At 38.8% G+C, this 15,866-nt stretch overlaps 1 protein-coding gene across 1 annotated transcript in view; it reads left to right on the forward strand.

Moving 5' to 3' along the window:
• The first annotated feature begins 277 nt into the window (after window positions 1-277).
• Window positions 278-15,866, forward strand: part of CALCRL (calcitonin receptor like receptor) — a 35,325-nt gene continuing 19,736 nt past the window's right edge. Inside the window, exons 1-5 of the mRNA XM_032860264.1 lie at window positions 278-370; window positions 3,607-3,742; window positions 6,599-6,709; window positions 6,818-6,930; window positions 8,328-8,419. Coding sequence (XP_032716155.1) covers window positions 320-370; window positions 3,607-3,742; window positions 6,599-6,709; window positions 6,818-6,930; window positions 8,328-8,419 — 503 coding nt within the window. The 5' untranslated portion in view covers window positions 278-319. The remainder of the gene's footprint in view (window positions 371-3,606; window positions 3,743-6,598; window positions 6,710-6,817; window positions 6,931-8,327; window positions 8,420-15,866) is intronic.

Raw genomic sequence — 15,866 nt, forward strand, 5'->3', positions numbered from 1 at the left:
GAGAGAGTGAGAGCACGCACGCACAAATGGGGGAGGGGCAGAGGGGAGCCTGATGAGGGCAGGATCTGAGGACCCTGGGATCATGAGCTAACCCAAAAGCAGATGCTTAACTGACTGAGCCACCCAAGCACCCAATGCTCTTAACATCTGTAATATATAAAACTATCAATCAAATCCTTAAAGCAAAATTACTATATAGCTTTAAAAAATTTATCATTGAGTGCCACCTGTATTTTGTAAATACTGATTAATTACATTTCTTTCATCTTAGTTGCAGTTTGACTTACATTGTATAACATAGTTCATTTTGGCTTCAGTGATGGAGAAAAAGCGTATCCTGTATTTGCTGCTAGTCCTGCCTTTTTTTACGGTAGGTATAAATTCCTCTGGTGTAAATCCCTATTTATGATGATTTGTTTTAATTTCCAATTTACTTTAATTAATAAGGATTAATAACACCAGAATGACATGCAGTTATTTGATGCATAAGTCAAGTACATTTTAATCAACAAAGCAATATTTTATTTCCGTTCAGTGTACACAAGTTCAGGTTTAATTCAAGGGGAGCCACTACGGGATGGCGAGGCGGCGGGGGAAGGTTGGTGATGGACTGTAGAAGACGGCGGAGCTTGAAAGAATGAAACGGCTCCAAAGTGTAGTCGTACATAGTAGGTCAAATCTTTTCAGCCAGACCTGTTGACTCCGAGTTAGATCTATTTTATTTATTTAAGATTTTATTTATTTATCTGACAGGCAGAGATCACGAGTAGGCAGGGAGGCAGGCAGAGGGAGAGGGGGAAGCAGGCTCTGCTGAGCAGAGAGCCCGATGCGGGCTCGATCCCAGGACCCTGGGATCACCAGGACCCTGGGATCACCAGGACCCTGGGATCACCAGGACCCTGGGATCACGACCTGAGCCGAAGGCAGCGGCTTAACCACGGAGCCACCCCGGCCCCCGGGTAGATCTATTTTAAAAGCAGGCCACCCCGCTGGTTTCTCTCTCATTCCGCCTCGCATTCGTGCGCACTTACCGAAACCCGCGCTGCTGGCAAATTCCTTCCCTGGTCCATTCATTCCAGTACCGAGTGTCTGTTTGCTGACAGGCCTTGACGTAAGCTTGGAGCAGGTGTCTGCGCCGCTGCACCCCTGCACGGCCCTGCGGGCATCTGCAGGGAATGAGGCTAGAGGTGGAGGGAAACGACCGCCTGCCGCCGCCCTGGAGGGTCAAGTCCTCAGTACAGGTCGTGTTGTCTTCAGTTACACAAGTATTTTGTTTACAGTTTCCTCGGGGCCACGTGGAGAGCGCCCGAACCCTTGTCGCCTTCTGTGCGGCAGGAACAGGAGGGAATCCCATCTCACTCTGTGCCGGCAAATAACTTTGCTGCGGTGTTCCCACGCCAGCCCATAAAGAGAGGCAAACAGAGACTCAAGAAAAATACAGAAAACCTAAACGGAAAAAAGCAAGACTACATTCCTGTCCGCATTTGAATTTGAAAACATTCTCCAGTCCAGGAGCCGTGCCAGGCCTGCTCGCCTCCGCTGTTATCGTAGGTGCACGGACTGGGATTCCAGGAGCAGGACGCCTGCTCCCTCCGCTCGCTTCCTCCGCTGCGGTGCCGGGAGCCGCGCCTGCCGACTTCCTTGCGTGCAGGTGACTCTGTATCAGATGACCAGTCTGACTACTGTAATTTAAGGATTGTGACCATTTTTCTTGAACTCACACAGTGTGCAAATCTGAGGGTTTTTTTTTTTTTTTGCAAATCTGAGTTTTTAAGAATAAAAATATTGATTTATGCAATTCCATAAACTTCCTGAGAACAGGAGAAAAATACTAATTTTCTCAATGCTGTAAATTTATGTTCATGGCTTGTGCAGCTAACTGCTGCATAAATCTTTATTAGGAAATTAAACTAATCACAGAATGAGAGAGAGAGAGAGTGAGCATGTTAAATGGTGGGCAGGCAATAGTGAAATTAAGTGGTGCCACACACTGGGAGAATATTTCTATTTAGACTTTATTAAATACAAATTTGGGCTAGGGAACAGAGAATCAAGAGTAAGGGGACAAGGGAAATACAAATCAAACCCACATTGAGAAACCACCGTACACCACTTAGAATGGCCAAAGCTATCAAGACAGGAAACAACATGTGTTGGAGAGGATGTGGAGAAAGGGGAACCCTCTTACACTGTTGGTGGGAATGCAAGTTGGTGCAGCCACTTTGGAGAACAGTGTGGAGACTCCTCAAGAAATTAAAAATAGAGCTTCCCTATGACCCTGCAATTGCACTACTGGATATTTACCCCAAAGATACAGATGTAGTGAAAAGAAGGGCCATCTGTACCCCAATGTTCATAGCAGCAATGGCCACGGTCGCCAAACCGTGGACGGAACCAAGATGTCCTTCAACAGATGAATGGATAAAGAAGAAATGGTTCATGCATCCAGTGAAATCTTACCCAGCCATCAAAAAGGATGAATACCCACCATTTACATCAATGTGGATGGACCCCGAGGGTATTATGCTAAATGAAATAAGTCAATCAGAGACAGAAAATTATCATATGGTTTTATTATTATGTGGAATGTAAAGAATAGGGTAAAGGATCATAGGGGAAGGGAGGGATAACTGAATGGGAAGAATCACAGAGGAAGACAAACCACGAGAGTCCAGGAAACAAACTGAGGGTTACTGGAGGGGAGGTGGGTGGAGGGACAGGGTAACTGGGCGGTGGTCATTAAGGGGGGCACGTGATATGATGAGCCCTGGGTGTTATATGCAACTAATGAATCAATGAACACTACATCAAAAACTAAAGATGTACTATACGTTGGCTAGTTGAACTTAAATAGAATAAAAGAAAAAGGTGACAAAATAAAAGTAGAAAATTACTGCTTATGGAAATTGGTAGAAATAATGGAAAAGTAAAGAAGAAATAAGGTCGAAGACAGGTTATACAGGCTTCCTATTACAAAACAGAAACAAGTCATATAGATACTGAAACTGAAGTGAAGCTTAAAATAGTGCTTCTGAGTTGGAAGATCATAAATCTATGCTTTGTCCAAAAACACTTGCTGATGTGCAGACAATGAAATTCCATTTGCCCACAGATGAATATTCTCAATATTGTGATTGTCAAAACATGATGATAAGAATGAAAATTTTGAATATTTGCCACACATCAGACACTGCCCTCTGTTATCCTGGTACTGACTTACTCCACTGGACAATAATGAAGCTCAGGGTCTCGGGGGCCTTAAAGATCTTGCCTGTGTTCACAGAGCCGGAGAACACGCACGAAGGACTTGGACCACAGCTCCGTCCATATTCCCGAGTGCACGTCCCAGGGCCGGCTCCCCAGGCTCCAGACAGCCGTGTGTGGACCACAGCCGCCATTAGCAGCGCTTTGGGGCACTTGGAACTAACCACGGTGGGGATATTTAAACCATGAAAACTGGCAAACACTTCAGATCAGGGAGTCCCCTCCAGAGCCAGACGACCGTGGAGCGCATCACTGCAGTGACGGTTTTCCATGGGACAGACTGCCTCTGACGGACATTCTCACAATTCTGAAGTTTTTTTTTTTTTTTTTTAAATCCCTTAGATTCTTGACATAGCAGAATCAGAAGAGAACACTGATGGCTTAAGTCAGTTCGGTGTCTATACTAGAAATAAAATCATGACAGCTCAGTACGAATGTTACCAAAAAATTATGCAAGATCCGATTCAACAAACAGAAGGTAAACATGATAAAATTTTTAATTTTATTTATTTTTTTAAAGATTTTATTTATTTATTTGAAAGAGAGAGAGAGAGATCACAAGTAGGCAGAGAGGCAGCTAGTGAGAGAAGGGGAAGCAGGCTCCCCGCTGAGCGGAGAGCCTGATGTGGGGCTCGATCCCAGGACCCTGAGATCATGACCTGAGCAGAAGGCAGAGGCTTTAACCCACTGAGCCACCCAGGCACCCCAAATTTTTAATTTTAAATGCACTTGATGTATTCTTAAAAGAAAGCTACTCCATGACATCATTTATGGGTTCTTTAGGTCCCTTACTAAAAATGGATTAGTTGTTAGCTTTCCTGGCATGTGTGCATTCTCAATAATACATGAACATTTTATGACATAATTTATCTTGCTTCTTTCAAAAAATTCTACTAAGAAATATGTGTAACAGAAATATTTTTAGTAACAGTTTTTAAGGTACAAAGATATTTAAAATATCAAATGTCCACCTTGAATTAAATCAGTGGCCATTGATCTTCAGTTTATGTAATTTGTATTTTTTTTTTCACAAGCTGTTTGATAGGAGTTGGCACAACAAAATTATAACTTTTTTTTACATAATATATTTGTAGCAATGCTAATAAATTCTAAGTGCTTCTGTTTCTATTAAGATATTCTTTAGATATTTTTGTAACATTACTGAGGGACTGCAAAATGCCAGATGTCTGCCTAGCTTCTTAAGATACACGGATGAGTGGCACAGAGAGAGTTGTCAGATTTAACAAAAACAAACTAAAAAATCAAAACTAATACCAGGCTCTATATTTTATCTGGCAGCCATAAAAATAGGATATATCTTCCAAATATAAAATGCAAAACTCACAACGAAACATACCAAAAATGTAAAGACTTTCACTATTTCTAAATTATCAGTGGAAACAAAGATCTTAAAATTTGGGGGAAAATATTTGATGGTATAATATGGAATGTTTCTTATATAAACAAAATGTTAAAAGTAGTTTATTACTGATATTTGTAATTGACAAAATGAACTTGTTTGTGAGGAAAAAGGTGATTTTCCCACACTGGGCAACTTTTACAATCTTAATGAACAATTCTTCTTGATGAAGAATCTGAATGAACAATGTAGTTTATCTTTGGAGAACGATTTAGATATATATATCCAAACATTTTTTTTCAAAGATTTTATTTATTTATTTGACAGAGATCACAGGCAGGCAGAGAGAGAAAGGGGTGCGTGAAGCAGGCTCCCCGCTGAGCAGAGAGCCTGATGTGGGGCTCGATCCCAGGACCCTGGGATCATGACCTGAGCTGAAGGCAGAGGTTTAACCCACTGAGCCACCCAGGTGCCCTATTATGAGAAATTTATCCAGTTAAAAATGTCTTTGAAATATATAGACAATGACGAAATATCTGGTATTATATCAATAGGAGTTAAATTATCAAGTACATGAATTGTATACAAATTCTGTGTTAATCCCTCTTGCTTCTCACTTTATTCCATTAAAATCTAAGTGTTGTAAGTTCAAAATGATTGAATGGACCCCTTCCAGATCATGTAGATATATGTAAAAGCAGCTTCAAATCTAATTGTTGAACAACAGGGATATCTTTATGAGACAATTTTGTGATACAATAGTTTTAGAATAACAGTAATCAATCCTTCTGTTGCAGCTTCGTAACACACTTTGTAATTTTAAATACTCTAGAAGTCTTGCAATGAAGAACTGTCGTTATGTTCACTTTGTGCTTACCAAGTTTTTTGACCATAGAAACTCTTTTAATGGAATACCTACTCCTGTCTCCTCAAATGCCATACAACACAGTTTGAAAGTTCCTGGGCCTTGAAATCTATCATACTGCCAGTGTTGTCATTAATTAAGTAGAATCTTTTGGATCAGTGATAAGACTTATTTGAGATGCTTTCTATCAGGGAATTCTTCTCTGATAGGCCCCCAAATGTATTTTATTTAGTAATATGTGAATGCAGACTATGTGAATAAGTGTTTGAAAAATCACAGGAGAAAAAAAGGAGACGATCTGAGTTTTGTTTTAATCAGAATTATTTATACTTTCAGGCCAATAGAATTTTTCTGAGATTGTGGCACAAATCTGTTAAAAATAATAAACATCTCAGACAACATTCGGGCTTCTATCTATGAGTGCTTGCCTGACGAGGTGGAAAATTATTTTCTTTGATTATAGACTGTTATAACTTTGGAACGCTGGTCATCTCTTTATGCCTTAAAAAAAAAAAACATTTTTTCGTGTAACAGGGTGGTAAAAGAAAATTGTGAGAATGTTAGACAGTCCACTCCATTTGAAAAGTAAAGGAAGGCAAGTAAGAGCTAGAATTTGGTGGAAAGGTCCCCCTGTATCTGTTAAGGTCAATGTAGTGAAATGGGAAATGTTGGAGTATTCATTTTTTTTTTTTTTTTCCAGAAAACACTAACACCTTGCCCTAGGAACAGAGTTTCTAAGATAACACATTTTCCAATTTCCCATTTTTTTTTTTTTTAAATTTAAGTGTAGGGACACTAAGTAACTACTACCTTTATGGTTAAGGAAAACTAGCAAAGACCACTCGATTTATTGAGTGAAGACCTGCCTTTGAGAATTGGAATTTAAGTTAAACTTTTAAATATACTCAGATATTTCTGAGTTGAATTTAGCAGTTTTTCCAGTAGTTACTAAGTGAAAAATTTAAGTAATAGCTACAGATTGTATATGTCGTCTTCATGTTCAGTCGGTGGTCTGTATTTCACGTCGGTATTAACCCACCAGGAAGATTTTGATGTCTCCAGGTGCAGCTAGAAGCTCTAGCAACCGCTGATGTTTCCTCCCCCTTCAGGCATTTACTGCAACAGAACCTGGGACGGGTGGCTGTGCTGGAACGACGTCGCCGCCGGAACCGAGTCGATACAGCACTGCCCCGATTACTTTCAGGACTTTGACCCATCAGGTAAAAGCGGAAATTTATATACAGATCCGCTTACATTAATTAAAGGAAATTAAGTAAACCCCAAGTTAATTAAATGACTGTCCACTTCTTTTCTTTTTAATTATAAAGAAAAAGTTACAAAGATCTGTGACCAAGATGGAAACTGGTTTAGACACCCACTGAGCAACCGGACGTGGACCAATTACACCCAGTGCAACGTGAACACACACGAGAAAGTGAAGGTACGGAATGCGAATTAACCGACCCGCGGTCCACACTGTTTAAAAAGTTAGTTGCCGGTACAGGTTGGAGGAAATTTACTTTGTGTTCCGTTCGATGTTCATAATATACTTTGAGAAAAACAATGGAGAAAAGTCTTTGTGGAAATAATCGTTCATTCTGTCATGACGCGGAGGAAGTAACCCCGTTAGGTGACAGGGTGTCTACACGTCCGTGTGTCACTAGTAGAGTTTCAAATTTCCCCAAGAAAGCATACTTGGGAAGCATAAGAAAAGGGACCGTTTCAGTGGTGGGAATTCTGAGAGTTAAGTTCAGGAACTGTGCTCGAGTGGACAGGGAGCCCAGCAGCGTCTGAACGGCCCTCCCTGTCCCCCGGTGGCAGGCTGTCCTGCCGACCGGTTCCAGGGCCTTCCCACGTTCCCACTCTCAGCACCACACGCAAATCAAGGCTAGTCACGGTCTGTCACGAAGAAGCTCTGGCAGAGGTGCCTGCACGTATGTGCTCGTGGGGGACGCAGACGAGCTGGTCAGTGACTGAGGCCCGGTCCTGAAATGGGACTTCCTGCTCCTGCCCTTGACCAGCCCGAGGACCTCAGGCGAACTATGACCTCTCTCAGCCTCTGCTCCCTGGAGTATGCAATGAAGATAACAGTAAACTCACCCTCAAGGTTTCGGTATGCATTGACATAATACAAGGAAAAACCTTAAAAAACTACAGCATAGACTGAGCATTTGATAACTGTCCGCTATCAGCATAACTATAAATCATGTATTCTTTGTTAACTCAGAGAAGGGTTTAAAGAGAATTATAAAAATACACAATAAATAATAAGTTACAAATAGATGGAATATAGAAAAATTAAAAAATCAGAGGAAAAGTCAAAATCATGCGAAAGAACATATTTGTACATTCATATCAGAGGCTCCTATAATTACTATATTGAGATTTGTCTTGGAGTCTCAAATAGTCAAAGGAAAGAGAAAAACCCAGTAATAAAGAAAGCTCTATCTAAACAAAACACACAAAAATAACTACAGAGCGTTTGATTCAATGTGCACAAAGTGATAGAGTGAAAATTGCCAATATCTTTCAAAACATAAAATGCTAGTTTCTTATATTACACAACCGAGATCAATAAAATTATTCCTTCCTCTCCTATGACTTCTAATTTCTTAAATAAAAAGGGCACACAATTTGTAAATTTTGATGTCACTCGATAAATTTGCATAGCTATTTTTCATTCCAGACGTATTCAAATGTCTAATACAAGCTAGAGGGCAAGGCTCTCAGAGCACATATTCTCAAAGACACAGGTTACTCTATTGAGTTCAGTTTTACACAGGGAGGTTATAGTACTGACACGGCCCTTACTTGTGTTGTTGTTTGTGCGACTTACAGACCGCGCTGAACCTGTTCTACCTGACGATAATCGGACATGGACTGTCCATCGCCTCACTGCTTATCTCGCTTGGTATATTCTTTTATTTCAAGTAAGTACATGTAAAACACTTTCAAGTTGACCAGTTGTCATTGGTGAATGCAGTGCCATGTGCATGTTTCCATCATGTTCTGATAAAATGTATGAAATATAGGCGACTTATAACATTTAAAATAAATTGTTTAAAACAATTTGAAATATATTGAACTTGGCTTTGTGAAATATATAGAGCAGAGACTGATGAAATCTGAAGCCCAACTGTACAAAATTAGTGGACAGATAAGAATAAAGTCAGGTAGTGAGAAGAGAGCCAAAATTATGTAAATTTTGTATGTAAATCTATCTGTATTTGTTTTAGTAACTGTCAAATATTATAGGACTTCTTAACTGAGTTTTCAACTTCTAGGTCAATTTCTGTGTTAGTGTACACAGTCCATTACAGAAACTGGTATTTTATGCAAATAATGGCAATGGGATTTAATATATATTATTAAATCTGATGATCTAAGTATGTTATGGTTAGATTACTTTTCCTTGTTTGGGACGTCATCATTCGTATAGTCAGCTTGCATTTTGAATTTTATTTGAAATTTACATCCTTTTTTGGGAGGGAGAGTCAGCTCCCATTTCTTAATTTAACCAATCAACAAGTTATGTTTTAAATTGATGGGAAAGGAATACCAAAATGTGAATACAATATTTTACGCATTAACACGGTTTTCGTAATTTTGATCGCCACCGATGATTACAGAATGCAGTGTGACGAGTGAGTAGCTGTATCCCAGTGCATCTGCATGACCCTGTCATTGTCTTCCTCCTCTATGTCCTCCTCCTCCTTCTACACTTTCCTTCTTCAACAACCATCTTGCAACACTGGCAGCTTCAGAATCAGCTGGAGCAGTAGCAGGTCAATTACCAGGCAGCTGGATGTTAGATACAAATGTAACCAGAACACCAGCCTTTGGCCCACAGCCAATCAGATATTTAGAGTATATTGAATAATATATGAACCGACCAGCCATGGTCTCTCATGACTTCAAAATCACAGGATCTAGAGATTGCATCAGAATTGCTGTTTTTGGAAACCTGTGCCTTTTTAAAAATCTTCAAGATCAGTTACTTTGAGGAATCCCCATAGACACTTTTTAATGGCACTTTTGATTTATAACATTATCTAGGCACCATTAGAAAATGACTTTTAAAAACTCCCCTCTGAATAAAGCTAATTAAGCATCTGTGTACACTTTTATATTTGACATGTTTTCTTTAGTAAATATGTAAAAATGTATCAAAGACAGTTGAAAAGAATTTTTATCCTAAAATATAGAAAACATTTCTTAAGGAATTTAATTTACTGTACCATATTTTGCAACAAGTTATCAAAAGGTTCTTACTCAAAACAAATTTGTTATATCATATCAGTTGCTTATATATAGTTTAATACAACTTCATGACTTCACTCTTCAATATATTTTCTCCTTAAACAAGATTTTTTAAATGAACACTGTCTTTGGAATAAGAAAACTTTATGATTATATAATAAATTAAAAATGTTCTAAAAAACAGAAAAATAACCATTTTCAAGGTAATAATTTTTGTTTATTTTTTTATTTATTTAAAATAAAAAAAAAAGATTTCAATTATTTATTTGAGAGAGAGAGAGAGAGCATGAGCAGGGGGAGGGGCAGAGGGAGAGGGACAAGCAGGCTCCCCGCTGAGCAGGGAGCCGGCAGGACTCTGGGATCATGACCTCAGCTGAAGGCAGATGCTTAACCAACTGAGCCACCCAGGCACCCAGAAGGATAATTGTTAGATGAAGCGCGCTGGTCCGTAGAGCTATAACTCATGACCACTGACAAAGTGAAGCAATGCTGCTGATGCTGACACACTTATTGGTAAAATAGGGCAATGAAAATCAGCTAATAGTGACTTTGTAAACCCAAAATGAAATTAAAATTTCAAATTCTTATTTAGTATAATAAAATAAAGTTTCAAAAAGATACAGTTCATTTCTTTTCTCATTCATGAAGACAGAATCTTTACAATTTAAAAATACAAACTGTCTAGGGGGGCGCCTGGGTGGCTCAGTGGGTTAAGCAGCTGCCTTTGGCCCAGATCAGGATCCCGGGGTCCTGGGACCAAGCCCCTCATCGGGCTCCCTACTCGTGGGGAGTCTGCTTCTCCCTCCTCCTTTGCCTGCTGCTCTGCCTGCTTGCAGTGTCTCTCTCTTTCTCTGTCAAACAAATAAATAAATCTTAAAAAAAAAATACAAACTGTCTAAATTTGAAAATATGACACTCTTGGCTCTTAGAACTAAATAATTAATTAATTGCTGTTAAATTTATGCAATACTCGTAGAGCTCAGATTTTTAGTTCATGAAAATTACATACCTACCACACCGTACCATACCATACAAACACACTGAGAGAATGAATTTAAATGTAACTAATATTAGCTAAGATTTTTAAATATGAAAGCTCTTACAACTATGACTGAATATAAAGATAGCCTCTATCCTAAAAGCATAAAATAGAAATAATAAGAGTTGTTTAACACTATCTCACAAATCTTGGGGAAAAATTACAAGTTTTAACTATTTCTAACCTCAGGAAAAAGAATTCACTCCTTATTCAAAGACAAAGTATAGTCTTGAGAAATATAGAATGTTAACTAAGTTATCCATACTTCCTCCCAATCTGTTTTTTTCTGCTTGTAGGTAATTTTATTTGACTTTAATTATCTTTTATAAATGGAACACTTGGACAGAAAGAAGTAAAACTACAAATTAATTTTTATTATACATGCTCAGGCTTTATATAAAACATGAAAAACCCTCTTCAAGTGAAGACCTACATGTAACAATTGAAATACTTTTCTGTATGTCTGGACATCCTGAGTCACAGAGTGTGAAGAGTGTTCCTTCTGGACATGTAGCTGACAGATACCACCTCTGTCATTCACCTGCTGTGCGGCAAGTTCTTTTATTTCTGTAACCCTGAATTTCACATCTTATCCTTTTTTTAAAACTTCTTTTTTTTTAAAGATTTTTATTTATTTATTTGACAGACAGAGATCACAAGTTGGCAGAGAGGAAAGGGGAAGCAGGCTCCCTGCTGAGCAGAGATCCCCATGCGGGGCTCGATCCTAGGACCTTGAGATCATGACCTGAGCCAAAGGCAGACACTTAATGACTGAGCCACCCAGGCACCCCTCACATCTTATTCTATCAGTATTTATGCCATAGATTAGGCATAAAGACTAACATAGTAAATATTCAGTGTTAAGTGGAATGTCTAATTTGGAAATGTCTATTATTGGTATAGTTATCATTATTCCTTATTAGTCCATTAAAATATTTTTATATAAACATTCAGCCCTGCTAGGTGCACTATACCAGTGGGCACTTTAAAAAACAAAATTAAAAAACACAATTTATAAAGAAATTGTTATAATTTTCACATAGGAAAATAACTAAACAGTGAATGAAAAATTTTATTACAGTTATTAATATATCAGAAAATTATGTTTCATTAAACTAGTCAAAAATAATAAAGTTCTTTATGCCCACAAGATACCATCTGGCTTATTCAGTACTTGAAACCATAGTGATGAATTTGTAACCTTTGATTTTAAGACACTTCTACTATATACTCCTCAAAACTGTCTACCATAACAGTCGAAGCTGCCATCTACTGAAAACAACCGTCCACTGACCAGCAAGTGATGGAAAGAACTGGAAAGAACATCACAAAGTTAGTCCCATGACAGCACAAATCATCTCTGCTTTCTTTTTTTTAAATATATTCCAGGGCTTAGCCTAAGGCTTTGCTCACAGTAGGCTCTTAATACATTTTTGAGGAATGAAAGACATGAAGCGACTTGGAAGCTTATTTCTAAGACTGACTTTCCCATGACTTATCTATGACCTTGGACAAGGCCCTTGAGTTTGGCCTTTGTTGTCTCCATCAACAAAGAAAGGAATTAGAGCACGACTCCTTAAAATTCCGATCAGGAGGAGGATCTGTGTAAAACGACCTGGGATACTCTGTAGCTGGACTGAAGGAAGGCACAGATTGCCTCGGAAGATGCTGAATTGAAGGGTTAATAAAGCATGTTCAAACAGTCAAGAGCACTAGAAATTTTACCTTTCTTCCCACCAACCTGGAAACATCCTGTAGAGTTGATGTTTCACATGAAATCACTGTGTACTGAAAAGCTACCAGTATCTCTTCTGCTGCTTGCCCCGATTCCCCAGAATGCAGTCACTCTTGCTTCGTCTTTGGTAGAGGTAACATTTTTTGTGGGTCTGTTAATCCAGGGTTACTGACCCATCCTAATAAAAACCAAGAACCAAACAAAACAGTTGATTTAGGGTGCTGTTTGTTATGTTTATTTAGACAGAGAAAAGTCTCCTACTCATCCATGCTTTAAATTAGAAACAGAGAGCTCAAAGCACTATTTACCAGATATACTTCAGTTTTATATTAGAGCCAATTAAAGGAAAGAATCAGAGTGGGAGATAAAAAGAAAAGGAACTGAAAGGGAGGGGAACAGAGAGACAGAGCTTTGGGATTTGCCAAGCCCTGAGAGGCAATGACTCTTACTCATAATGATCCTTAGAAAAACAAAGCACAACCCTTCAGATAAAAAAAAATAAACTTTACCAGAATTAGTTATAAATTATATTTTAATTACTGTTTAAAATTGGAGAGCATAGCAAATCTGGCCCTTACTTTCAACCCAGATAAAGGGCTCCATCTTCTTGCACATAAAAGAGCACATACAACATCTGACTTGTATGGAGAAACAATGGTTCTTTTTATTTTTGACATCTTAATTGTTGTCATCTTTTAGACACTGATTCCAAGTAATTTCAAAGCCAAGTTGCATATTTGCAACTATATAGACAATGATGTCATGTTTAGGTAGTTGAGATAGTTTTAAATAAAATTCAACAAAAATCTATCCAGTTGATAGGCTAAACTTCCTTAATAAAATAATCCTTTAATGCTTATATTCCTGCTTTTCAGGACAAGTGACTCGCTCTCACCTTTTTTTCTCAGATCATGTCTGAACATGCCCAGCCAATACTGTGAACACCTATCTAGATTCCAGTTCTTCATATATCCCTCGAACTAGAACCAAGTATGGTTTTCTTCTTTAAGCGACACATTTCCTCCTGAAAACTGTTCATGGTTCAATCTTCAAATCAATTTTAAACGAAGCTAACTAGTCAAAGAAATCCTACATGGCAACATAGAGAACAAAAAGTCTTAACTCTATAAACCATATCCTGATGTTTTTGTTTTGGCAAATTAGAACTTTCACTTCCATAAGTTGTTGAAAACCGGGCAAATCTGCCCATCAGAGGTTGGACAACGGCCGAGTTCAGAAACAATCAGCAGGTGGCCCTGAGTCACGTGGCTCAGGTCATCTCGCGTTCTCAGCTCGTTGGCACGTGTCAGTCCTTTGAGGCAGTGCCGTTCTGAGCCCATTTCATTCTGCTCTATGCATCCCAGGCTTCCTTCAACCTAACATTGAATATTGGTTAATTCACCATAATTTTTCATGTAACATTTTATTAGATCATACTCAGTCTATTTCCAAATTAATGAACTTCGAACAATGTGCTGAAACGTCTATCCCCCTCAAACTAAACATGGTGAGAACTGAAAAGTCTTAGTTGGAAAGCTTTTCAGAAACGCTCGCTGCGATTATGTAATAAAGCCCTGTAATTCCGCATTAGTGTCCGAGCTGAATAGGGCGAGAGCAGAAGAACTAAGGGATTTACTCTAACAAAAACCACTTCCGCTACAATGTAACCGCTGTCACTGGGTTGCGGTGAGGAGTCCCAAGTATGGAGATATAAAGTAAATAACTGAATTAAAGATTTTGGACTTATTTTAAACAGCAAATTTATTATTTAAAGCTATAACTGAATGGTAAAGGTCACATATTCCTGTTAATCTTTTTTGATAAATATGCAACTTCTTTGTAAGTGTAATCTATTTTGTTGAACAAGTTGAAACATAAGTGCTATTTAAGCATAACTACATTTTCATGGGAACAGAATGACAAGTCCTTTTAAGAAAACAAATGATCCATTGCTTGAGGTTAAAAGGACAGTCACTGGAATGGATTAAAACTTCATGATTTGAACTAGAGAACATAAATACTATTCCATTGCCCTCCTCAAAGTCATAATGTATGTTGCAACTGGGTTTTTTACTCTTGTGGGCAGTTTATTTTGCTAGACTGTACCCACAGACATGACTACAGAAGAGGAGAAACCACAGTCAGTCCTCCGACGTGCCGCATCCTTGTAGTAGTTCGGGAAGACAGAACCCGGGAGTGACTGGATAGTATGCTGCTAACCTTTGCTGCTAGAACATTAAAATGTAACCCAAATGAGTATGAGCTTTATAATCAAAAAGTCTTTTAGTAAATTATGCTCTTCAATTTTCTTCATTTTAGAATAGGGAAAGAAAAACAATGTGGAGTCTTGCCCATGTCTTTACTCACATCGTTCTTTGTGCCCTGTAAAAACTCTAAGCTCAATGTTTTTTTTTTTTTGAACTTTGACTTTGAGTAACTTCTTAATCTGCTTGCAATGCTTTTCTCCCCTATCTTCTGTTTCAGTTCCATCTTGAGTCTCCCCTCTGGCTACAGTCTTTATTTCTTAATCCTATTTTAATTACTAAAAAGCATATAACACTATCAGAAATTATGTGATGTAACTTGTATATTTGTCCCCTACTGCCACGTGAATGACATCTATAATATTCAGAAGTGTTTCCTCAAAATCTAGAGATAGTGTACAATATATTACTTATGCATCAATAGTTATAGTGATCAAATTAATATTAAAAGAGACAAAAACCTTAAATTTTCTTTAAATGCAACATTCAAATCCAGCAGATGACTTAATAGGGTTGTAATCTGGAGCAACGTACTTACATTTGACTAAAGGATAATGATGCTTCAAGGGGTTATTATATGGCCTCATGAATGTGAAGTACTTACCTCTGTGTCTGGGATATTCTAAAAGCTCAATAAATGGTAGCAGCTATTATTATGAATTTTATCTCTGAAATTTGGGGGAGTGTAAGAGTCACAGGTATTCAGAAAGCCCATTTCTTCCCTTGGTTTCCTGCCCTGCTCTCGCGTGGGGCAGATCACACATGAGAAAGCCATTTGGCCCCATGAAAGGTGCCCGTCTGCTCCTTCTGCAGCCCATACCCATCAGCTGTCTTAACGGAGGAGCCGCGAAAGGCAGGGGTGGGGGAGGAGGGAGTGTGACGGAGCAAGAGCAACCACATCCCTCCAGGACTTCCACTGACCACCTTGGCTGACACTCTTGTCCTCTCTCTAACCTGATCAAGAGGGTCACCGGCAGCCTCGGAGGAGCCATTGGTAGAGCTCGTGTCTACCTTAGGTCACACCTAACCAGGTGAACCCGTCGACTCAGTGTCCCCTTCAGTAGGCAGAAGATGGCTGC

Source organism: Lontra canadensis, unplaced genomic scaffold, assembly GCF_010015895.1.
Source record: "Lontra canadensis isolate GAN:19392208 unplaced genomic scaffold, GSC_riverotter_1.0 scaffold18, whole genome shotgun sequence".
Classification (NCBI taxonomy): Eukaryota; Metazoa; Chordata; class Mammalia; order Carnivora; family Mustelidae; genus Lontra; species Lontra canadensis.